The 24348-nt window shown below is 40.5% G+C and overlaps 2 protein-coding genes across 2 annotated transcripts; one reads left to right on the top strand and one right to left on the bottom strand.

The window, feature by feature from the left end:
• Positions 1 to 4: 4 nt before the first annotated feature.
• On the bottom strand, positions 5 to 14231 carry kifl (kinesin family-like). The gene is made up of 22 exons (XM_025897094.1): positions 13942 to 14231; positions 13322 to 13505; positions 12493 to 12681; positions 6373 to 6482; positions 5706 to 5810; positions 5518 to 5640; positions 5240 to 5332; positions 5029 to 5089; positions 4799 to 4941; positions 4477 to 4653; positions 4191 to 4351; positions 3952 to 4064; positions 3666 to 3805; positions 3266 to 3365; positions 2995 to 3187; positions 2287 to 2467; positions 1945 to 2182; positions 1479 to 1639; positions 1292 to 1396; positions 1102 to 1199; positions 934 to 1012; positions 5 to 843 (listed from the first exon to the last, which is right to left on the bottom strand). Exons 2-22 carry the CDS (start codon positions 13422 to 13424, stop codon positions 793 to 795), a joined length of 2724 nt encoding a protein of 907 aa, XP_025752879.1. The 5' UTR covers positions 13425 to 13505; positions 13942 to 14231; the 3' UTR covers positions 5 to 792.
• Positions 14232 to 17242: 3011 nt separating this feature from the next.
• On the top strand, positions 17243 to 22714 carry anxa1a (annexin A1a). Its single transcript, XM_003445526.3, has 12 exons — positions 17243 to 17375; positions 18001 to 18079; positions 18776 to 18866; positions 19111 to 19205; positions 19311 to 19424; positions 19681 to 19771; positions 19883 to 19962; positions 20621 to 20765; positions 20856 to 20951; positions 21062 to 21120; positions 21931 to 22053; positions 22201 to 22714. The coding sequence occupies exons 2-12, from the start codon at positions 18020 to 18022 to the stop codon at positions 22258 to 22260; spliced, it is 1014 nt and encodes a 337-aa protein (XP_003445574.1). The 5' UTR covers positions 17243 to 17375; positions 18001 to 18019; the 3' UTR covers positions 22261 to 22714.
• The last annotated feature ends 1634 nt before the right edge of the window (positions 22715 to 24348 follow it).

Below are 24348 nucleotides of genomic sequence, written 5' to 3'. Positions count from 1 at the left end.
TTTATGAATGAATGCATTACAATTTATGGGTGCCACACACACAAATGAACCGACAGATCTCCCAGAGTCTGAACAATACAAAGTATGAGTTTGTACTGCACACATGCCAAAGTCATTATAAGAGATCCAATACACTGTGTAGAAAACTGAGCTATGGGAATGTATTAAGGAAAGTAGAATGACAGACAATCTTTTAACCCTATTTAATTTTTTATTTTAATTATAAATATTAACTAAGGATACATATTAAATAATAAATATTGTTTTCCTCATGAGACCTGTGTCACAGTGCCGTATTTAGTATGAAATCTTATATTCTATAGATTTTTGTGTACAAGTGGACAAATTTTCTTTGATACATTAGCAGATTTGAACCTTTCCTAAAATTCCCCTGACCTTTGAACTAAAGCTTTTATTTTACAAACTCATCTGTATGACTCTTGTCAACAACAGTGTAACATTGCGTGCTATTGCATGTCTATTCACAGCCACTGAACTCACTGCCACACGCATGTTAGCTTTTACCACACGCAAAAACGTGCAAACTGAATGACCTACAGACTATTCACATCTTCATTTACACATGGAGCCTCTTATTGTGGGGGCCTCTTTCTATACATTTAGGCGGCAGCATTCATTAAGAAACCACACGCAATCCTCACAGCAACTGTCACCGCATTGTGATGTCACCCTTTCTTCTGTCCAACTAATTAAGTAATGGCTAAATTAATATGTGAACATCTCTAACAATCTTTACTCATAACTTTATTCACTATTACGACGCAGAACGGTTCAAACATCTTCCTCTTCCACGCTCTGCCCAGATCTCAATTTCATGATCACCTGGAAAAAAATACATTCACATTATTTTATGGTTTAATTCTAAATAGAAATGTATATATTTGAATAGCTGGCTGTGAAAGTGGCATGCACCTCTTTCAGCTGGGCAATCTCTTTGCTTTCCACATTTCTCTGAGCGTTGTTGGTTATGGCCTTCACTCTTGTTGCATAACTGCAAAGTTCAGAGAGTTCAAGTGTTATTCTGTTGAGTTTTTTTAGTGCTAAAATAAAATAAAACACTGTTTTTTTTCTCTCTGTTACATAAGAGATGTGAGCGTCTCGTCAAGATTGTATTCTGTAGGAGAGATGTTGACGATCATCAGAGTTTTGGCATTTCCACCCAAAGAGTCCTGCATCACCTGAAAGAGATGAAACACATTTTGGTTGACCTGCTTGTCTACGTTGGAGTTCAGAACTGAAAAACTAGAATACTGCCTTTTTAATTTATTACCTGTGTCAGCTTGCTATTCCTGTATGGCACATGGGGCAGTTCAGCAGATAAAGCTGAGATCACATCACCCAGTGCACTCAAAGACTTGTTGATGGAGTTTGCCTCCTGCACAGAGGAGAACATGGAAGAATTTAAAGAAGTCATGACAAACCACTCTGACCCATTAAAACATAAGATAGGAGCAGACCTTCAGCTGGTGGTCCTTGGCACCTGTTTTGGCTGCTCGCTCACTGCCTGCCAGGTCTACAAGGCTCAGCTTCCCACTGCTTACACTCCCGTTTGTCAGATTCCTGCTCTCCACCATGATGCCAACAATAAGATGAGAGCGGGAACTCTCCATGTTCATCTCTTAAAAAATGACAAAATACAACAGGATAAAGAAAGATGGATTTTTATATATTTCTGGTATTTTAAGAAGTGTGACTTCAGAAGATGTTGATTAATAATCAGTCCTCAGATTCTCTCTCTCTCTCTATATATATATATAACAAAGGTTTAGCATCAGCGTATTATTGTTCTGCTGCTTTCCAGATCTGTAATGATGTACCTAAATGCCACCCCACTGCTATAACTGTAACTAACACGATTAATCCAAATCAATTAGCAGAACCCTATTTGAACCAGGTGGCTTTTGCACGGCATTGAGAGCTCACTGGTGGCAGAGATGTGTCGGTTTGCGCAGGCCTGCTGGAACAGAGCGTAGAGCTCCTGGGCACTGGAAGCCTCTTTTGTCTCTGCTCCTTGGGCGAACACAACCCCCTTTCTGTTCCTCTTGATCTCCACCCGCCTGGCCTGGCCATGGGATTGAGTGTGTCCGTGGGCCTCACCAGCCTGGCTCGCAAAGAGGTCCTGCAGCCTGTCATTGTACAGCTCCAGCATATAGGCTGAAACCTAAAAGGAAGCACAGTAACCAGGAAGAGAGGAACAAGGGGCAGTGACGTCTTTTCTCTCCCAAACATGGTTTGTTTATATGCTCGTGAAATAATGTCTGCTACCTTGAAGCTGAATTTAGAGTTGTTCTTGCGCATGATATCAAACATGGCATTGAAAGCTCTCGGGATGATCCCTGGATTCTTCTGTTCCTTGTCCCCAACCATAGTGAAGGTCTTCCCTGAGCCCGTCTGGCCATACGCAAAGACGCAAACGTTGTAACCATCAATAGCTAACTGGATGAGCCTGTGGGAAACACATTTTCTTCAGTTGAAAGCATCAAAATATATGGAAGTCTTGATGTTAAGTTACCTCAGGAGCAAGAGGTAACATAAATTGGGTTTCACTGTTTCTACTTTTCCATCAACTCTTGAAATCTGCTTTTGAACATAATTTGCTCCCTTTTAATGTTACTAAATAGCCATAACATTGCACAGCAGCAGAATCCCAAACTGAGATTAACAGTCTACAGAGGTGGCACAGCAGCATGAGCGAATGCAGCATGAGCAAATGCAGCATCAGCTGTCGTCTGTGTACTGGCAATGAAGGAATTTTATCTTCTCTAACGGAGAAGAGCCCCCACTCATCACAAATCCCAATTTAACCCAAGCTTGAGTGCCTCCATGCAGCACACGTTAGGTAACTGTAGCTTTGGTTAGGCTGAGCTGGTACCTTAAAGTTACTTTTTAGATTCACAGCAGTTGCTATGATAGAAATTTGGGACTCCCTGTGTCTGTTATGTTACATTGAATAAACAGGGCTGGGCCTCTCACCTGCTGGTGTCATGAAACAAGTCTTCCTGAGAGGCTTCAGCACTGAACACCTTGTCAAACTGAAACTCCCTTGGTCCACGAGGGGTTTCTACGGTGACAGAGTATTCGTCTATTTTTTCCACAACGATGGCCCCACCCTGCGCAGCTTCGGCTCGGCTCACAGGGCGAATCCGACAAAACACTCTAATTTTACCTGAAGAAACAAGTTGTTTTTGTTGTTAGTTTCGTCAGGTCGAAACTAAAATGCACTACATACAGTACACATGCATACCTTTCATGTCTTCAACCATATTGTAATATTTTTTCCTCAGGGTCCTTTCTGAAGTGTAGTTCTCAATTATTATCTTTTTCTCTTCTTTTTCTTGCTTCAGCTTGAAAAAAACACAATGATAAGGAAAGCGTTATCGGAATGCATTAAATAAAATCATGTATTTACAGCACTTTGTGTTAAAATATTCTATAATCAGTGTTTAGAATAACAGTGGTGCTGCTTTGGTACCCTGCTGGACTGTTGATTTATAATATAAGTGATACCTAATGAGCAGCATGTATCTGTAAAAGCTCACTGTAGACAGATTCATGCCTCTGTCTGTGGTTTCTGTAGTGTTTGGGTGGACAGATCTGACCTAAGACATTCACCCATGTGGTAAAAAAAACAAAACAAAACTAACCTGATCCTGCAGCAACAGAAGCTGCTGACCGGCACTCTTAACTCCACCCGTGGATTGGCTTGCTTCCTGACCCAGGATATCCTCCAGTTCTGAAACTGCACAGTCTGAGCGGAGATGGAGTGATGTGTAAAGGACTGTTACTTATATATCATGACAATAAGAGGTAAATAAGAAATAATGTTTTGTTATATAAAAGAAGTGAAGAATGTATGTGATGTGACTACATGAATTCACTTACGATTACTGGATGGAGCCAACATATTCAGGAAATATAAGATGTACTTACCATTCATCACGGGGCTCTCTCCATTTTTAATGCAGCCTAAAGCAATTTGACAGACCTCAAATTCCCTTACTGTTCCTTGCAATAGAGACAGATTTGACTTGTATTTCTCTGACCTGTGAAATATAAGAAAAACTCTAATGTAAGTGTGTCTTAGTTTAACCTGATATTTTAATATTAAGGAGTTATTGCAACCATTAAGAAACCATATGTTTTTTTTCTCCCTTTTTTCATTTTTTTACCCCTCCCAGTCAGTGGCATCCTCTCTGTCATTGCTTTCTTCTTGAACATTCTTGAGTTGGTCCAGTTTGTTTCTGGCTTCAGCCAGAGCAACCCGATTGTCCTCAATCATCTGGTCTAACAGGGCTCTGGTTTCAGGCACTGCACTGCAGATTTCACGAGCCTAAAGGAAGAGAAATCGATGCGACAGCCTTAATAAATCAGGGAGGAAAAGAGAATTTGCTTTGATTTTGTAGCTGGCAGTTGGTTTTACACATAGTTTAATATTAACTAATGTGTGAGTAGCACCTTGTGTATGACGGTGGAAAGCAGAACGCTGCAGGGTGGCTGAGGCACCGGAGGAATGGGGCTCCTCTCTGCCTCCAGCAGTTCAGTGATCTCCCTCTCCCTCTGGTACAGGCTCTCCTTTAGCTCCTCTAGGCGAGCTTTAGCGCCCTCCAGTGGTTGATCAGAATCACTGCAGTCCTTCATTAAAAAAGGGGCCTTAGTCCACCAGAAATAAACCAAAACAAAACAGAAAAAACACCACTCTAAACTTTTCTTCTTATTGTCCTTTTCTTGTTTTTGTTTTTTTATTTTAATGCTGTCACAATAACTAATTCAAACCCACCCCTGTCTGTTGCTGTGCTGACAGTCCTTCATTCTCCAGGTTTTCACCTTCCCCTGTGGTTTCCTGCTGCTCCTGTGTGGAGACCACCAACATTTCTTGGACGTTTCCTATTTCTTGTCGGGCCATCTGTAGCTCCTGCAATGCTGCTCAATGCAAAATGGCATGAATAATTTGTTAGGCACAAAAATTAGTTGTTTCACAGACTTTAACATCATGGCAGCTAAACTCACTGGAGGCCTGGTGGCTGTGCAGGACATCCAGCCTGTTGGAGAACAGTTCCAACATTTTGCTCTAATTGAAAGTAAAGAAGAAAATCTATGTGATTATATTGTTAAAATAGACTCAATGTTCTTCTCAAATATAGCCACAAGAGTGTGCTCTCATTCAGAAGATGGATAACTGATGTAAGAGGTCATGAATTCTGCCAAACTGCTATGCAACCTTTTCTCTGTGCCACTGCAGGGCCTCTTCCACGCTCCTCTTCCTCTCAGCTCTCTGCTCCTTCAGCAACAGCTCGTTTTGAGCTTTCAAGCTCTGCAGGAAACAGGACCACGAATGCATGTAAATATGCATCCGGCCACTCAATATTTCAGATGTGGATTACAAGGAATATGAACTGGAAAATTAAAAGTAGAAATGCACCATAACAAATTTGCAGTAAAATGAGCAAGATTAAACTAATAGAGGTGAACATGTATGACAAATAGGAGGACTCTGACCTCAACTTTAGCCTCCCAGTCGGCTTTCTTCTTCTCCACTTTCTCCTGGTAGACATCCAGGATTTTTCGCAGACTGTTTAACTTGTTCTGATAGTGAGATCTGATCTTCTGTACGGTACAGTTCTGATAAGAGAGGACCGTTGGCAGTACTGTTTTGTTTTAGTAGAGACCCTCACACAGACACTCACACACATCATCACCTGGTTCTCCCGCACTGTCATCTGGAAGTTCTCTTCCAGCTCCTGGACCATTTCCAGGTGCCTTTTACTCATGGTTTCCATGTCCTTGGCTATCTGTTTTTACAGCACATAGTCACTAACAGATATTAGATAAACAGAAAAATGCATCCTGGTATCACGATCCTGATCAAATGCCTTCGAGGGCAACAGTGGCACTATCAAGGCACCCATGTGAGTGTGAGTGAGAGCAAAACAGCAGTGTTTGACAGTGTATTCATTGTGTGTCTGTATGCCTGCAAACAGGCAAAGCACTAAGTAAAAGGTCTGAAGAAATATTTATTGTCCACTGAGAAAGAAGAATGAGCTACTTTGTCTGCTTTGACCATGCTAACATGCATCATAGGCTGGTTGAGATTATGATGTTAATTCTTTGTTTATCTTCTTCTTTTTGCTATTTCATGTTGGAGTCACTGCAGCAGGTCATATGTTTCCATCTGCAAGTTCAAAGAAACTAATTATCTCCCTTCTTACTTTGTCCCTGAATCATCCAACCTGCGCAGTCTCTCTAACATATTAATCTGTGATACGGTACCTCCACTAGTGTAAAACTGGTTCTACTTTAAATAAAACTACATTGGTCTGCACGACTGTCCTGTGATGATCCTCATTATTTTACCTGAGCAATGCAGAGTTCAGCAGACTCATAGGGGATGTAGATCTTGCCACCTGGTGACTGCTCAGCTTGATCTGCATCACTCCTGCCTGGCAGCTGAGATTCAGATGAGCCTGCAGAAAGAGCACACTGCAAATGACTGTTTATTACAGAGAATGGGGCTTAGTTAAAGTGATAATTAGTAGCAAACCTATCTCTAGTGCCATGCACAAGGAGCATGATTTTAAATCTGTACACAGGTAAAGTTCTCAAAGTATACTCGGAAATCATGTTAAAATGATGACTAAGCTTGTAAAAGCAAACGCACATAGACTTAAACTAGATAGACTGCACTGATCTACCTGTCTGCCAGTTCATGTTGGGCAATCAGTATGTGGCACATAAAACTTCACTGAAACAGTTTCTAAAAAGGGATCAACAATGCAGCCATGAATAATCTCCTAGTAGTCCTATGTTAACTTATGCTCTGTTTGTCCATTTATGTATATTCTATAGATAGTCAATTTAAGGTCTGCCTAGAGAATGAATTACAAATCAAATTATGACATGAATGCAGGGGTGTGTCGTAAGATTCACATTTCATACTCCTCCCTGTATTAAAACGAACAATAATAAAAAGTAACTTTTTCACATTCCACCACATCCACTGTCACACTCGTCTCACAGCAGAGACAGAAACTAAATTGCAAATTTAAAGTACTATAAAATTAACATTTCAGCATATGTTTTTGCTCTGAATCTGTGGTTCCCAACCATTTTGTCCATGAACTCCTTAAAATGAAATTGTTTTTTGTATTTTTCGCATGTATTTCTTTTTTTTTTTTGTACTTTGATGTTTTTTTTATTATTATTCCTGTCTCAGCATATCAGATATGATTTAGCTTTTGAGGTTTGCTGGCCTTAGTTTGGGATTTATTAAACCTAGCTACTCTTCATCCAAATGCAACAGTGAGATACTGCTTTAACACCGATGCTTTAAAAATGTAATAATGTCGTGCACTATAAAACACGGTCACCATCACCAGTGCTTTTATTATTGCTACTTTAAGTATTTTTTATTTTTTCTTGATTTGTCACAGACTGTTTTACATTGTTGCATTTTTTACTTCAACACAATTACTGTGTAAGCAGAAACTGAACACCCATACTGCAGGGAAACACGCACACACTATAACCCCCATTTCCTCTTTTTTTTTTTTTACAGCACCTTGGTTGACCTCTTGTCCATTGTGTTTCCTTCGGTCGGCAGTGATCCAGCGCCTGAACGCAGCCCACCTCTTCATCCAAAGAGTTTGTGGATAAGCAACAGCTTAAACAGTTAAGCAAAAGAGTTTGGAGAGTTGGAATCAAAACTGAATAGATATGAAAAAGCAGAAGGCACAGGTTCTGTAAGCACATATTGTCTATTGGAAGCTTTTTTTTGTAATCCCTGTGTAAACATAAATAGTGTCCCTAATTTTTTAAGTCGCTTAAGTGAAGAAAATTGTAAATTTTCACCCAATTATCTAATTATATTTATATAATATATATATTTATATATACAATTTTCTTTGGATACACCTTCTCATTTAATGGTTATACTTTATTTTCATGACTCTTTATGTTACATTTCTCACTGAAGGTACAAAAACTGTGAATGAACACATATGGAAATATGTAGTAAACAAAAACATGTGAAATAACTGAAAACAAGTTTTATATTCACTCTGCAGTCCATCTCATCCCGAACCATCTCCACTGGGTTTAGGTCAGGGGACTGTGGAGGCCAAGCCATCTTTTGCAGCACTCCATCACTCTCCTTCTTGGTCAAATAGGCCTTACACTGCCTGGAGGTGTGTTTGGGGTCTTTTTCCTGCTGAAAAATAATTGATGATCCAACTAAATGCAAAGTTCTGCAGGATGCAGTGGTAGCCATCCTGGTTCAGTGTGCCATCAAGTTTGAATAAATCCCCAACAGTGTCACCAGCAAATCACCACCACACTATCACACCTCCTCCTCTATGCTTCATGGTGGGAACTAGAGACTATCCATTCACCTTTTCTGCCTCGCACAAAGACATGGCAGGACACTTTTCCTTAGTAGTGGTTTCTTAGCAGCTATTTGACCATAAGGGCCTCATTCACACAGTCTCGTCTGAACAGTTGATGTAGAGATGTTTTGCAATTTCGGAGACTGGTAACTCGGATGAATTTATCTTCACCAGAAGAGGTGACCCTTGGTCTTCCTTTTTTGGGGTGGTCCTTGTGTGAGCCAGTTTCGTTGTAGCCCTTGATAGTTTTTGCAGCTGCAATGGGGACACATTCAAAGTTTTAGCAATTTTCCAGACTGACCGACCTTCAGTTCTTAAAGTAATGATGGACTGTCGTTTCTCTATACTTAGCTGATTGGTTCTTGTTATTATATGAATTCTAAGAGTTGTCAAATAGGACTGTCAGCTGTGTACTAACCTGACTTCTGCACTACACAACTGATTTCCCAACCGAAATTAAGAGGGCAAGAAATTCCACAAATGAACCCTGACAAGGCACACCTGTGAAGTGAAAACCATTTCAGGTGACTACATCATGAAGCTCACTGAGAGAAGGCCAAGGGTTTGCAGAGCTGTCAGCAAAGCAAAGAGTGGCGACTTTCAGAAATATAAAATTTAAAACATATTTAGAGTTATTAATCAGATTTCTTTCCGACTAGTTTCATAGATCTTGCTTCATGTATTTGATGTCTATAGTTAGTATATACAATTTAGAAAGTAGTAAAAAATAAAGAAAAAACATTCAATGACAAGGTGTGTCCAGATTTTTGACTGGTATTGTATGTATATATAGAATTAAATAGTCATGATACTTTACAGGTGGAAGCTTGTGACATACTTTCATTGTTTGCTTGTGTAGTTTTTTTTTTTTTTTTTTTTTTACCCAGCATGCTTGTAGACCCACATAGCAAGCAGGTCTGGCCCAGATCAAGCTGGCACTGCTGGCTGACTTCTGGCATGATAAGACGTATGCCACCCACATATGGGCCAGGCCTGCCATAGATGGCACTGTCCATGTGATGGCATGCCACATCTGGCTCGATTGTGGTTTGGTTTATGTGGCCCGGGCCCATAGAAAACAGGTCTTCCCTGGATCCGGCATCAAGCTGGCACTTCTGACTGACCGGTGTATGTCAACCAGATGTGGGCCAGGTCTGGCAATGATGGCACTATCTATGTTCCTATTTTCCTATTTTAGTTAGAAGAAGCAAATGCCATGTTGCAATATTATACTGCTATGGTAGCCAACGTTTCAAATGCAGATTTGACAGGTTTGTGAGTGTACACTATATCCAAAACCTAGTGACGGTTTACTTGTTGCTGCCAGTAGGTGGCTGTAGCTCAGGAGGTAGAGCAGGTCACCTACTGATCGGAATGTTAGTGGTTCGATCCCTGGTTCTTCCAGTCTGCATGTCAAGAGTATGAATGTAATTAGGAAGCACTCAGTTTAGAGAAAGTGGGTGAATGTGGCATGTTGTATAAAACACATTAAGTAAACTGGGAGCATAGAAAAGTGGTATAAAAGCATCAGGCCATTCACTGTCCGAACGGAGTTTCGTCATGTTACTGTTGCACTATTATGTTCCGGCACATGTTGTTATTACATGGCTTGCAGCTCATGGCTGCACACAACTTACACATGGCCCACATACCGCAAAGAATGACGGCCATTTGGTGGCCCAGATCAGGTTTGCCAGAGGTAATCCACACATGGGCCAGCACAGGACCACCAGTGTGCTGGCCCATGTGCGAGCCACCTCTGGCAAACCAGATCTGGGCCGCCAAAGGGCCGTCATTCTTTGCGGTATGTGGGCCATGTGTAAGCACATTGTGTGGGCCAGATCCGAGCCATACCAATTTTGCTATGTGGGGAACTGAGTTGAAATGCTAGATTTTAACAATGAAATGAATCATATAAACTAAAAAAAACTGCTCCAAAAGTCCATCCATCCATCCATTCGCTTCCGCTTATCCTTTTCAGGGTCGCGGGGGGCGCTGGAGCCTATCCCAGCTGTCATAGGGCGAGAGGCGGGGTACACCCTGGACAGGTCGCCAGTCTGTCGCAGGGCCAACACACAGGGACAGACAACCATTCACACTCACATTCACTCGCACATTCACACCTAGTGGCAATTTGGATTATCCAATTAACCTATCCCCTCAAACTGCATGTCTTTGGACGGTGGGAGGAAGCCGGAGTACCCGGAGGGAACCCACGCAAACATGGGGAGAACATGCAAACTCCACACAGAAAGACCCCGGCCTGATGTTGGAATTGAACTCCAAATAAATTCATTTAGCTTCTTTCCACGTGGATGGAAACTGTATTTTTGTTACCTTCACCCAGGAGGTTATGTTTTGGTAGTGTTTGTATGTGTGCTGTCATTCTGTCTGAATAACATGGTAACTCGAAAAGTTTAAATGAATTCTGATAATTCTGATCTTTGTAGGGGTGTCGAGTGGAGTCATGTTAACAATCCATTAAAATCTGGCTTACATCTACAAAGGTTTTCAAGGTCAATGCAATGATTCATTGGTCAAAAATTGACAAAAAGCCTTATAACTGAAAAACTAAGATTCTTACAAGCATGGTGCCTACTGTTAACATATATATATATATATATATATATATATATATATATATATATATATATATATATATATATATATAAAGTAGCATAGAAAGGTTTAAAATATTATGTCACATTTGAACTCTGACCTCTCGTTCAAGCTCAATGCATTGATCTCAAGGTCAAAGTGATAATACAGTAATGCCATAAAGAGCATTTAAAAATGTTTCTTACTGTCATTTTTTGCATTGACAGCATATATGCATTAATGGAATAATATATGGGGATTCTTAATATAACATTACTTTGGACCGTTGACCTTTTCTTCAAGGTCAAATAAGGTTAAACCTCAATAAAATGTCTTTTATCGTTTTCATGAATGCTTAAAATTCTACTGCATCGGTTTGTATTGGGAGCATTCAGATTATGATACTGATATATGGGGATTCTTACTGTCACATTTAAGCTGGTATTCAAATATCATGTGAAATTGGACCTCTGACCTCACTTTTGAATTTCACATCTGCCTTTTTTTCAAGTTGGGCCCAACATGTTTTCTATCTTTACACAAAGTTGTGTCAAGAGAATGAGCTGCCTAGATAGAAAAAAACTGTAGGCCTCCCGGTCTCCAGCCACCTCCTCCAGCTTATCCCGGGGAACACCAAGGCGTTCCCAGGCCAGCCAAGAGTTATAATCTCTCCAGTGTGTCCTGGGTCTGCCGCGGGGTCATTCCGGTGGGACATGCCCAGAACTTCTCACCCAGGAGGCATCCTTTTCAGATGCTCAAACCTCCACAACTGGCTCCTTTCCATGTGGAGGAGTAGTGACTCTACTCTAAGGGAGCGTCCACCCATACAATACTATTCTCCTACAAGTAAATACTGCTCAGAGTGAGCTAACCTGGTTAAGGTTTGTACTCTCATGGCGCCTCTTTTTATAACGCATTTATGATCATTTTATTGCACTTACATGGAAGGACTCTTGGGGAAAAGAAAACACATAAATCACTTGGAAACATTTCCATTTTATTTCTAAGATTTCAAACATGCCTTACATTTTTTTTTTAGCGATTCATGGCATTCAGTTTAATGTCTATTTACATTTCTGAAGGCTGCAATCAAAAAGTAGATTATAACACAATTAATATGTTCTAGTTAACTAAAAAGTTAGTTCTGGCTTACTTTCTCTTTCAGTTCGAAGCTTTACCACTCTCAGCCTTATCTAAAATATTCCACAAGTTGGCCCTGTTTGACAACTTCATCATTCTCCGTGTCATGCAGAACCCATCCCACCCTCTCCTCTCTTTTATTCCTCGTACAGGAATGTGGGTGTGTTGTCATGTTGTAACTTTCCTCACAGAAACACCTTTCAGCAGAGAAACAGAAATTATGTCAGGAACTGGAGAGAAAGTTACTGGAATAAAAGCACAGTTATCCAGTTGAATGAGTCTAAAAGCAGGTTGTAGAAGAGCCCAAAGGCAAAAGACAGAAAACAGGGCAAAACTAAAAGTCAGCTGTTCTGACCTGCTGTGGTTTTCTCAAACTGGTCAAGCTGTGTGTTGTGAATAATCGGGCATGGCCTTTCATCTTGAAGCTCTGGTACACTGCCTGGTAGCTCTTCCAGCGTCTGCGCTGCCACAGGGACTTTAGCAACCCTCGAGGACACCACGCGGTCCTCGGGGCAAGCAGACCTGACAGTCGTCTCCCAGGCAACTGAGAGAAACATATTACATATGAACTATAAATACAGACAGTGAAATGAAAAGATGAGGTATGATCCTTCCCTCCACTGCCATTACTTTGGATAGACTTTTGACGGTTGTGGACAGAGAAAAGGTGAAAGAACAAAAAGGAGGTGCAGCATGAGGACAGGCAGCTTTAAGGTACTGATAACATCTTCATGGGACATAAGGACCTTTAAAGCCATGAGAATTCAAATGCACATAAAAAATAACTGTGAAAAACACACCTGGTGTATTTTCTATTCAGATGTAGTGGCTACCAGTTATTAATGCCGCTGCCATATAAGTCTGTGCACTTGTCAGTCAGTATGTGAGCTTGCATGTGCTTCAATCTGGTTCCACAGGTTCTCATATCTAGATTTTCAACCAGGTTCTTTTAGGAACAATGCGTTCTGTTTTTTTCAATGCACTGGCTGCTTCAATGCTTCACAAAGGAGGCAGCCAAGCAGCTGAAATATTTAACCCATGTCCAACTTCATCTGTCTGCCCACAATCCCCTCTGTCAGCTCTATTCTTACATGATATCAGATACAACAAAAAGATGGGGATGCTGTTTTCACCATGCATATGAATAAAAGCCATTAGTTATGGGACTTTGTTTTTAAACTCACATTGCTTGCCTGCAGGAGCTACAGATCGATGTCTTCCTACTTTCTTTCCCAGGAAGGTCAGTGAATAGGATCCACTCTCAGCTCCGGGAGAGTTCACGTACATTGTGTATATAAATATGCGGTGCAGGTCACTGCTATTCTTTAGGTTGATCTCTGTTAAGTTGACACATGAGAGTGGACACGTCTGAAACACACAAAAAGGAAAGATCATGTTGAGTTTTGAAAGCTAAAAAAAATGAACTTACAAACTGAAAATCCTCAAATATTTTAATCTATATCTTGAACTTTCTATTGCGCCCTCAAACTATGTGCAGATGTCAAAATGCCCACTCAGCAGTTTCACTCAAGGAGTGTAATCCTTCAGTCAGCCTCTCCAAGCTACTATAAGCTGCAAGCTTCAGAACAGGAAAAACTGAAAATCCCAAACTTTCAGTGTGGACCTATTTTTATTTTCAGATTCTCTCATTTCACAGTGCCGTATCAGAACAAATCTTCAGCTTCCTTTACTAAACTTGTGCAAATTTACTATAACAGCATCCACTAAAGTGTAAAAATATGCAAATGAATGTATATTTAAATACAAAAATGTAAAAAAAAGAGAGAAAAAAAAGCAGAACTACCTGTTTGTCAGAGCAGCTCAGATCCCTTCGATGTGATTCAGGCCAGGATGCTGCTGTGCTGATCAGGAGGAAGAGATGACCCTGATCTCTTATGGGAACCAAACTCTAAACAGTCTTTAAATATTAAACCTGCAGAGATGGAGTTTCACTGGGTACCAGCTTAAACTCTGCACAGCCAGAGGGTAAAAAGATGCCATAAACAGTCCTCAGGTTTCCCGTGTGTGAGATAGAGATTGTAACTGGATGCTTCCTCATACTAACACACACATATATAGTTTACACACACACACACACACACACACACACACACACACACACACACACACTTCACTTGGGCTCTGTTTTTTCTCTTTCTTTTCTTGGAAACCTACAATTTCCCAAATAAAGTTAATAAAACTAAAACATACCACCTACATCCAGAAAACAAGAAGAGAATGAAGAGAACATCAGAAAGTCTTGCTAATAAAATTTATTTTGTAATAAAATCATATCAGTTGCAGCTGCTACTGCTGTCCTGAGGGTCTCTGTTACAGTTTCCTTTTCTTTTTTGTCTTTCTTAGACTGAGAAACTCATTTGGAACATTTGGTCCACAGCTTGAGCATCTGTTTAACACACCTTACTTAGAGGTAAATCCACCCGTGATACCACTTTAATGAAAATGCAGCTTTGCCTGCCGTTTCCCTTTATTTCTCCACATTCGCAACCCTAACCCTGGATATCAAACTGACCCTTTTTCTCCAATCTGGAAACTCCAACCAATTAATCACACAAGTCTTTCATCACCGGAAAATATCAGGACATCTCGTATATGTGACGGAGCTTTTATTGCATGTCGCCACTAGCCTCTGGGAATTCAATTGTTCCGTCTGATTACAAAGTCTGACGGGGTTAAAATATTGTAATCACTGACAGCATTAACACTCTGTTGAGACATGCAGACTGCAAGGAGTATGACAACCTGGCCCTGCTGTCATGACAACACAACACACCTCAGAGACACGCATTATCTCATCACTCCAACGCTTAGACCTTGGAGGAATTTTGAGGTGTTGGTTAGCTTGGTTATTCATACAGACAATGTAATGCTGGACTCCCACATAAATACATGACAGTAGTGCTGTCATGCTGTTTAACATCACCGTGGATAACCTTGTTGCAAAGACAACAGAAAACAGCAGGAACGTCAAAGACAGATATTGATCTACCAACCAGTAAGACCAGTGGCGGTCATAGCCTGTTTGGTGCCCCGGACAAACAGTCCCTTTGGCGAAACACACACACACATATATATGAAGAGAGAGAGAGTACGCATAGTATGCAAACACTTAACAAACAGCCATTATAATTTGTCATACAATGAGAATAGGACAAATCAACAACTGACAATGACTAATTAATATTGTGCTGAACAAAGTCCAAAAGATTCAGTAAGCTACATCAGTGTCTACAGTACAATCATGGATAATACCTCCCACCCACTCCATGACATGCTGGCTACTAACAGGAGCACGTTCAGTGAGAGACTGAGATGACCAAAAAGCACCACTGAACGACACAGGAAATCATTCCTGCATGTGGCCATCTCCCTGTACAACTCCTCCATCTAATACACTGTAAACACTGCAATAGTTACAGCCTTTTTACACATACTCTTTTCTACTCTGTAATATTCTTGTCCATTTTCTTGATATTTATTTATAATCACCTCTGTTAATCCTTGATATTTATAATTGAGTGATCTGTATATATTAGTGCTATTTCTTAAATGGGTAAAATCTGTAACATAATGTATTGTTTGGAGTTTAGTCTGTTACTGTTGCTATTTTTACAATTTCTTCTTGGAGCAACTGTAACCCACATTATTTCCTTAGGGATTAATAAAGTATTCTGATTCTGATTGTTTCAGGATACATGACCTGCCATTATCCAATGACACATCTGCTTACCTGTATCTTTTGCTCGTTTCTCCTCCTCTTCTTTTCTCTTTTTTCTAAACTGAGCACCTGATGGCTTTGACCTTTTCTTGTCCATCTTCCATTGGTTTTAATTTTGCACTCCAGTATGAACACCCATCCCCCAACCAAAGGATCACCACAACATAACCTAATAGACCTACACCTTAGTTCACAGATTCACTTTGTCTAAGGTTTATTTCTGGGATTTCGCACAACCCAAGAGTCAAATTATAATTATAATGGGCTTGGATTCACAACATTATGAATGAAATGTGCTCTTTTTGGACCCCCCCCCCCCCCCCTACCGACAGGTTGTGTGAGACTTTAAATCATCAAACTGTAAATTATAAATTTTAAATTGTTATTGATCCCTTTACCCCTGGTCCTAAAGTGTATATTTATTTTCTTACTCTTCTTATATTTATTGTTTGTTTACTTGCACTGTTGTAACTGGAGCCTCGTCGTCTCGTCTCTGCACTGTATATTGCGGAGATGACAATGAAGTTTACTTTGACTTCAGCACAGCAGCAAGCAGGCGCACCGAGGGCTCTCGCGCTCACGAAATTTTATAGAATTTCGAAAAAACATCGGTGCAAATTATAAGTCTGTATCATTATGTCTCGTGTTTGTTGGTTTGTTTTTATTTTGTTTTATTTTGCGGGTTGGTTATTAGATGCTGCTCCAGCCAGCTAGAGAATCCCCCGCCGCCCCGCCCTCTCCTCCCTGTGCCGCAAGCAGCAGGCGCAGCTCTCAAACGGAGGGCGCCCTTACTCCCCGCAAATGGGCTATAGAAAACCGATCGGTGCCTATGCCATCCCCAAAATGCGCTGGCATGAGTACGAGCAACCTTTTTTGCCGATACCCGTGATGCCGCCCCCCACCACGATGCCGCCCTGGGCAACCGCCCATATCAAAAACCGCTACTGAGTGAGACAACTGTGAGAGAAAACTATTGGTTTGTCTGCCGATCCCAGCAGTGATACCAGGTGCTTTAAACATCGGGAGCTTACTTGTTGTGGGTTTTAAAAACAATAAAAGACTACGGGTAAAGGATACTAAGTAGCATTTATTGGAAATAAACCCTTAAAAAAGCTGTACACAAATAGAATAAAGTATACAAACTGTACACTGAACACACCACTCCCAGATGTCCCAGATGTCCACGAGATCACAATTTTTATTAACATTTTTTTATACCTGGCACGTGATCCGCAGATGTTTTCAAGTAAGCAACGGGACTGTTTTAAATCTGCAGGAGTATCTGTTGCCAACTCTTACACTGAATCCGGATGTTGCGTTAAGATCGCAGCTGCCGAGGACACACAGCAGAAGTTCAGCCCAATGGTAGCCGCGGAGGGCGGCGTGGGCTGGACCCGTCACTAGGAGTGGTTTGTGCTCGAGTATAAATACACGCTTTCTGTCGTTACAACGCCCCTGGAAACTCGGTGAGACAAACTTCTTCTCTTTAAGACAACACGGTAAGTCTTTTGACTCTCAGAGGAAATCTTTGGCGTTGTAGATTCTGAACTCAGCTGAGTTTGGAGCGAGATTTGATGGCTTTCGGTCTCCTCTCCCCGATGAGATCTAAAGTTGCAGCAAGGTATATTGATTGGTGCAACTTATGAGGCGGCGGGGAGTGTGAGCTTAAAGTTTGTCTTGAAGTGCTCGGCTGTCCCAACTACGTAGAGAAAGCAAATTCTATCATAAAATCAATCGAACGGATGATATAAATAGATGCATTATAATGTGGGATAGAATATATGTCCGTATCAGAGATGAGAGTGGGTGTGGCCAGGGTGTTTGCTACAGATGCTTGTCATTATAGAAAACTGCTTATTGTAAGTCCAGAGTAGATATCTGGACTTTCACTTGACCTCTCCAACAGCAGATAAAAGAAAACACTTTTTTTTTTAGTTTAATACTTTAAAACTTCACTTAGAAGATTGGCAAAAGAGTCACTACTTTGAGCAACATTTACAAAAAACTTTATTTTTAGATGCTCAACTGTTTCTCACAAGGAGAAACAATACTTTAAATGCTACGATAAATGTTCATATTTGGATCAAACACTGCTAACATTCTCCTTCTCCTCCTCTCTTACAGACAGACTCCACTCCCCACCATGTCTTTCATCCAAGCCTTCTTGGAGCAGAGCGTCTACTTGGGCATGCCCGATGATTCAGTACGTAACACTCTGTTTCTGTTCCAGTTGCTAAGGCCAAACACCCTGTTTTTCCTTTTTTTCGTCTCTTCCTGTGGTATGCTAGGGTGGAAAAAGTGATCTGGCAGTAGAGCAGAGTAGAAAAACGCTGCGTAGGTGTCGTCGATATAAAAAGAATGAATGAGTTTAGATGTTGAAGAGAGGAAGGAAATTAACTAAAACAATGGTGGTAGATTAATTATAGAAACATCATTAAAGTAAAAAGGGGCCTGAACTGTAAAGATTATATGCACAGAGAAGGATAACCATAGAGAGTCTTGGGAATGTGTATGAGTCACTGAAGCCGGAATTTGAGCCCCTCCCTTTATAAACTCTGCAAACAGAACAAAATGGTACTTCTCCTTTCCCCGATTTCTTAAAGTAAGCGTAGAAAAAGTTGCACAAGTTGTAGGATAACAGTTTGGACTCTTTTATTGTTCACTTCAGTCCAAACAGGGCATCTGCCAACATTTTAAAAGCTTTGTGTTGGCATCTGAAATAATAAGGGAGGAACTGTAGGGGCTCCTTTTTTCTATCTTAATTTCAAGGATACAGTCACTGGGTTTCAACACTTTTGTAGTTAAAACATTTGAAAAATGCACCTCTGAATCCCACCTTGTACATTGCACTAAACTGCAGACAAGTATTTACCAAACACAATAATCTGACATGTTTCAGATTTTAAAGAATGAAGGAACGGTGAAGCCAGCGCTCAATTTCAACCCTAGTGGAGATGCAGCAGTCTTGGACAAGGCCATCAAGACAAAAGGTGAAGCTGAAATGCATGAGGGACACTTTGGAGCGTGTGCGAGCATGCTTTGGTGTTGCAATGTGTCTCGAGTGTTAAGTACAGGCTTTATTGGCTTCCTTGTCAAGAATCTTAACGCCCTCTGCTGGCCATCATATGTGATCACCTTCCGTATCTCTGTGGGATCACACACACCAAACAATGAATCCTGAACAGTCATACTGCTGCAGAATGACAGGAATGCTTGTTTTACTCGCTTGTGCAGGTGTGGATGAGAACACCATTATTGAAGTTCTGGTCAAAAGGAGCAACGAGCAGAGGCAGCAGATCAAAGAGGCTTACCAGAAGGCCAACGGCAAGGTAATGACCATTAGACAAACACGATCAGAGCAAGAAGTTCCAAAACTGACAGGAAACATTACTTCCTCTGGATCATACATTTAATCATCCGTTGATACCTCATAGCCTCTGGAAACGGCCCTGAAAAATGCTCTGAATGGAGATCTGGAGGATGTCGTGTTGGCTCTGTTGAAAACTCCTGCCCAGTATGATGCCCAGCAGCTAAAACAGGCAATGAAGGTACACAAACACACGTCACTAAGACGAGCACATTGACAGAAAAAGCTATTAGAAAGTACTTGACTACATTTGTGCGAAATGCTTTCTCTGGTTTCACCATGATCTCTTATTGTTGGCACATGATGATATCCACCCACTTAAACATATTAATCCTTTGTTTTTCTAAAGGGAGGTGGCTAAAAGGTGTTTAACTGGTTTTGTGAAGCATTAAGAGTCTTTCTGTCTCCATCCTTCTATCTGTGTATCTCTACCTTAGGGTCTGGGAACAGACGAGGACACCCTGATTGAGATTTTAGCTTCCCGAACCAACAGGCAGATTGTAGACCTAAAGAAAGTCTACAAGGAAGGTTTGTGACAAAGTTTAAGCAACAATCTTCAGTTTCTAGAAGCTAAAATATGAACAACAACACAAGTGCCAGTGGGAAAACTAATTCCACTTTTGCGATTACTTTGCCAAGAATACAAGAAAGAGCTGGAAGAGGACCTCAAGTCTGACACTAGTGGAAACTTCAGGACGGCCCTCATTGCACTCTGCAAGGTACTTTAGTGTGTTTTATTTACTGCTCTGTTGCAGGATCTTTACCAAAATCATTTATTCTGTCATAGCACCAGGATGCTCTAAGTTCTGAAACAACACAACACTCCCCACTGAAGCTGGAACACAGAGCTGTTTATAAAAAGCAAACTTACTCCCTAGACCAGGGGCGTCGAACTCCAGGCCTCAAGGGCCGGTGTCCTGCAGGTTTTAGAGCTCACCCTGGGCCAACACACCTGAATCAAATTATTAGTTTATTACCAGGCCTCTGGAGAACATCAAGACATGTTTAGGAGGTCATTTAGCCATTTAAATCAGCTGTGTTGGATCAAGGATACATCTAAAACCTGCAGGACACTGGCCCTCGAGGCCTGGAGTTCGACACCTGTGCCCTAGACACACACATACAGACATGTGTACTCACATTTGGATATCTTACAAACTCAGTTCACATTTTAAAGTTAAAAGCCACATTTTAATTAAATTTTGAGAAATGTGAAGCTTTCTTGGTGAATTCAGTGGCATTAAATAGAAAATTGTTTGTGCTTACTGTGCTTTTTAAACTTGCCAACTCTTAAAAATATCCATGATTTATTAATTTAGCTAATTAGCTAGTTTGATTGCTGTGCTGATGGAATCAATCTGTTTCTTCATATCACAGGCTGCCAGGACTGAAGGAGTTTGTGAGCAGCTGGTTGACAGTGATGCCAGGGCTCTGTATGAGGCTGGAGAGGCCAGGAAGGGCACGGACTGCGCTGTCTTCATCGACATCCTAACCAGCAGGAGTGCCATTCATCTCCGTCAAGGTTGGTTTGATTCTTGTTAAGTATATTTTATAAGTCTTATCTTTAACATCTCCTTCTTAGGAATAGCACCTAATCTGTCTTCTGCTTCAGTGTTTGATAGGTACAAAAAGTACAGCAAAGTGGATGTGGCCAAAGCCCTCGACCTCGAACTGAAGGGAGATATTGAGAATTGCCTCACAGCAGTTGGTAAAGTCATAAACCTCTGTTTATGAAACCTCTAAACTCTATTACTTTAGCATTAAATCAGCATATTCTGGATGGACTGGATTAAAACTTAAAAAAATGTATATTTACAGTGAAGTGTGCTGGAAGCAGAACTGCCTTCTTTGCAGAGAAACTCTACTTGGCCATGAAGGTACAGTATATGTAGACTGCTACAGTTATAACTAAATATTACAGGGAAATGATTCACAAGCGGATACATGTAGAAGTACTCTTTAATTTGGATGATGCCAATTGCCATTTGAAAAAACTGATTGGCTGTCAATGTGGCTCAGGTTTTAGAGCTGGTTATCTGCTATTTAGTAGATTAGATGTTCAGTCCCCAGTTTCTGCATCCGTATATTGACGTGTCCTTGGGCAAGCTGTTGAACCCCAAATACCTCCTTCTCACAGAAGATAATTAGACACTGGTGAACAATGCTGGGCTGCTTTGGTTTAGAATTTGCTAACTTTGGCTAATTCACATAAATAAACTGCTCAGTCAGTGTCGGAAATAGGCTCCCATGAACTGGAGAAGTGTCCCAGCATGAGAAACCTGAGCCATGGACAAAGGAGTATTCATGCATTTAATACATTTATCACTGGGTGAATGTCTGAATATAGTAACATCATAATGCTGAAAAAGGGTATTCCTTTGCCCACTGAAGCAACTTTTAACATGTTTGATCTCAGTTTTTACAAAACAAGATAACTAGGTGGATGTTTTTAAGTTACAAACTGACTTACATTTAGTCAGTTGTATAGATCTAAAGAGTATAATTTGTCCAGTTCTTGAAGTTCTGTAGCAAAACAGCTCTTCGCTAAATACAAATAATAGTCAAATCTTTTACTTTTAAAAATTCCCATTAATGGCATGCAATATTTCTGTCTCTTCCACATATAATATAATCAATGGTATGTTATAATATAAATGTTTCGTGACTGGCTCTTTTCTGCCCTTCAGGGTAAAGGTACCCGCAAGCATATCTTGACCCGCATCATGGTGAGCCGCTCTGAAATTGACATGAAGCGGATCAAGGAAGACTACAAGAAGAATTATGGCAAAACACTCTACCAGGACATTCTGGTGAGCAAACATCTAAAAGTTAAACCCATTCCAGATGTTCAGTTTTGAATGGATTGTGCATATAACAGTACAAAAATGTCAAAAGAAAACATGTAAAGATTTATGGATTTAAAAAAATAAAAATTACTTGTATTTTCCCCCATTTAGGATGACACCGCAGGTGACTACGAGAAGATTCTGCTCGCTCTTTGTGGGGGTGAAAACTAAGAGCCTATCACTGGGATCAAAGCTCATACAGCAGAATATCCATGCCAGTGTACAACTGTGGAAAATCGCTTGTTATCTCTTAAATACATAATGTGCCTTTTGTGCTTGTGGAGACCTGACAAGACTGTCTTTCTTTGCAAGACGTCATGATAGTTAGATGATATTGGCAATGAGCGAATACTAACCTGGAGTTGGCAGAGCAGTGCAGATAGGCCGTTTCCTTTCTGAGAAATTCTTTTTATTTTAGCGCAGATCTCATAGCATTATGCCAGAAGATCTATGCTCTAGACAGACTTTGCTTGCACTTACTAGGTTCTATAACTAAAGTCCAAAGAGAAACTGATGTGATCACAGTGCAGCGCATGTATCCAGATCACCACTTGCCAATTGTTTAATGTTACCATTACTCTTGAAGGAGATTTGATGTTCTGCAAATAAAAGCTTTTTTTTTTTTTTTTTTAATGAAGGTTAGTCTGAGTGGTCTTGATTCTTTACAAATTCATACAACACATATCAGACATGAGAACAAACAAGTGGTCAAGGTTTACATACATACATTATGGGTGTGAATGTCTTTGAATTGTTGTTTTTCCAGGGTGAAAGGAGTGGTGCTGAAGGTTCTACAATGTCTTCAACTGGACAAAGCCAAGGCCTATTGACTTGTTAGTGATTAATTGACAACTGGTAGTTTCTTTTTGCCAGTATAAACAGGATTTGTTAGAGCTATTTCTAAAGGGGGGGGGGACCCTGCTAATTTATCATTAGTTCTGAAAATTATACATAAGTACAAGTTATTTGGATATATAAACACTTTACCAAGGTCCGGAAGAAGACCCAAACTGTCACCCACAGAGGAACTTGGTTAGGATGTTCAGGAACCACCAAGCAGTGTTGCCAACTTAGCGACTTTGTCGCTATATTTAGCGAGTTTTCAGACCCCCTAGCGACTTTTTTTCTATAAAAAGTCGCTAAAAAAAGACGTGAAAGCGCGTATCGCTTTTACTCTCAACAAGCAGCGGGTGCTGTAACGCAGTCAGTTCTTCTTTTAATCTTTTACTCTTATGCTGTTTTGTGGATCACAAGGTTTAAAACTACTTATAAACACACACACACAAAGTAACTCCACCAGAGTGCCTATTTCGGGTCACTTTTGCCGGTCCAAGCCCGGGTAAAGGAGCAGGGTTGGAATTGTGACATTAAAAAAACAATAATTGCTAAAAGAAATTTAATTTGTAGTTCTAAATAAATTCTAAATGCATGTAGGACGTTTTTTACTCACTTTAGGTCTCTTCCACGATGTTATTTCTCTCTCCAACAACATAGGTTACAATTACATTAGCGTGACCAATTATGCAAATTAGGTGATGACGTCATTTAGCGACTTCTAGCGACTTTTAGGACAGCCAATAGCGATTTTCCTTACTGAGGAGTTGGCAACACTGCCACCAAGGTTCAAGCTTGTCATGAAATGGAAACTGCTGGAACACCAGCGTCACAGTCCTCAGTGAAGTGAGTTTTACATCACCATGAACTACAAGGGTGCCCACCAAAACAACCCTTGTTCCAGAATTGACAACTTCGAATGAAATTTGCAGCTTCCCACATGGACAAGGCAAATGTCTTTTGGAGAAGTTTTATGATCAGATGAGAAATGAACTTTCAGGCCATAATTACAAGATACCTGTTTGGAGGAGTAAATGTGAGGATTTCAAACCTAAGAGCATGATGGTGGTGGTGGCATCATGCTCTGATCTAAGTCATTAAATATGTATTCTGTGCAATAAATCCACTTTGGAGAAAGAACAGTCCAAAGAAATTATTAAAAGCCCAAATTACCATGACATTCATGTCCATGATTAACATTTTATATGATGCTGCCAAATATTTACACGTTGGTAGTATGAGCACATGAGTACGTTTTAAATGAGCCTCTTTAATGCATATAACATGTTTTGCCATCATGTGGTATATAAAAATGCTGGTGTTGATGTGAACACCGAGTCAGATGCAGAAAGCGTGCTCAGCCGTTATGTGGTTACTAGACTAAGCTGCCAACATGGGTCGTAATAAAAAAAAAAATCTTGCGTG

This window comes from Oreochromis niloticus, linkage group LG12, assembly GCF_001858045.2.
Source record: "Oreochromis niloticus isolate F11D_XX linkage group LG12, O_niloticus_UMD_NMBU, whole genome shotgun sequence".
In the NCBI taxonomy this organism is placed as follows: Eukaryota; Metazoa; Chordata; class Actinopteri; order Cichliformes; family Cichlidae; genus Oreochromis; species Oreochromis niloticus.
Note: the sequence above shows the minus strand (reverse complement) of the source record. Positions and strands in the feature narration are given on the sequence as shown.

What these genes read in the sequence shown, in the direction of transcription:
- kifl (XM_025897094.1), bottom strand. Translation starts at nt 13,424, where the DNA reads ATGTACGTGAACTCTCCCGGAGCTGAGAGTGGATCCTATTCACTGACC. An exon ending in CTGAACTCTGCATTGCTCAG is followed by an intron (nt 5,811 to 6,372) that starts GTAAAATAATGA and finishes CTGTAAAAACAG; the next exon opens with ATAGCCAAGGACATGGAAAC. An exon ending in ACTGGGAGGCTAAAGTTGAG is followed by an intron (nt 5,333 to 5,517) that starts GTCAGAGTCCTC and finishes TGTTTCCTGCAG; the next exon opens with AGCTTGAAAGCTCAAAACGA.
- anxa1a (XM_003445526.3), top strand. Translation starts at nt 18,020, where the DNA reads ATGTCTTTCATCCAAGCCTTCTTGGAGCAGAGCGTCTACTTGGGCATG. An exon ending in ACCAGAAGGCCAACGGCAAG is followed by an intron (nt 19,206 to 19,310) that starts GTAATGACCATT and finishes GATACCTCATAG; the next exon opens with CCTCTGGAAACGGCCCTGAA. An exon ending in AGCTAAAACAGGCAATGAAG is followed by an intron (nt 19,425 to 19,680) that starts GTACACAAACAC and finishes TCTCTACCTTAG; the next exon opens with GGTCTGGGAACAGACGAGGA.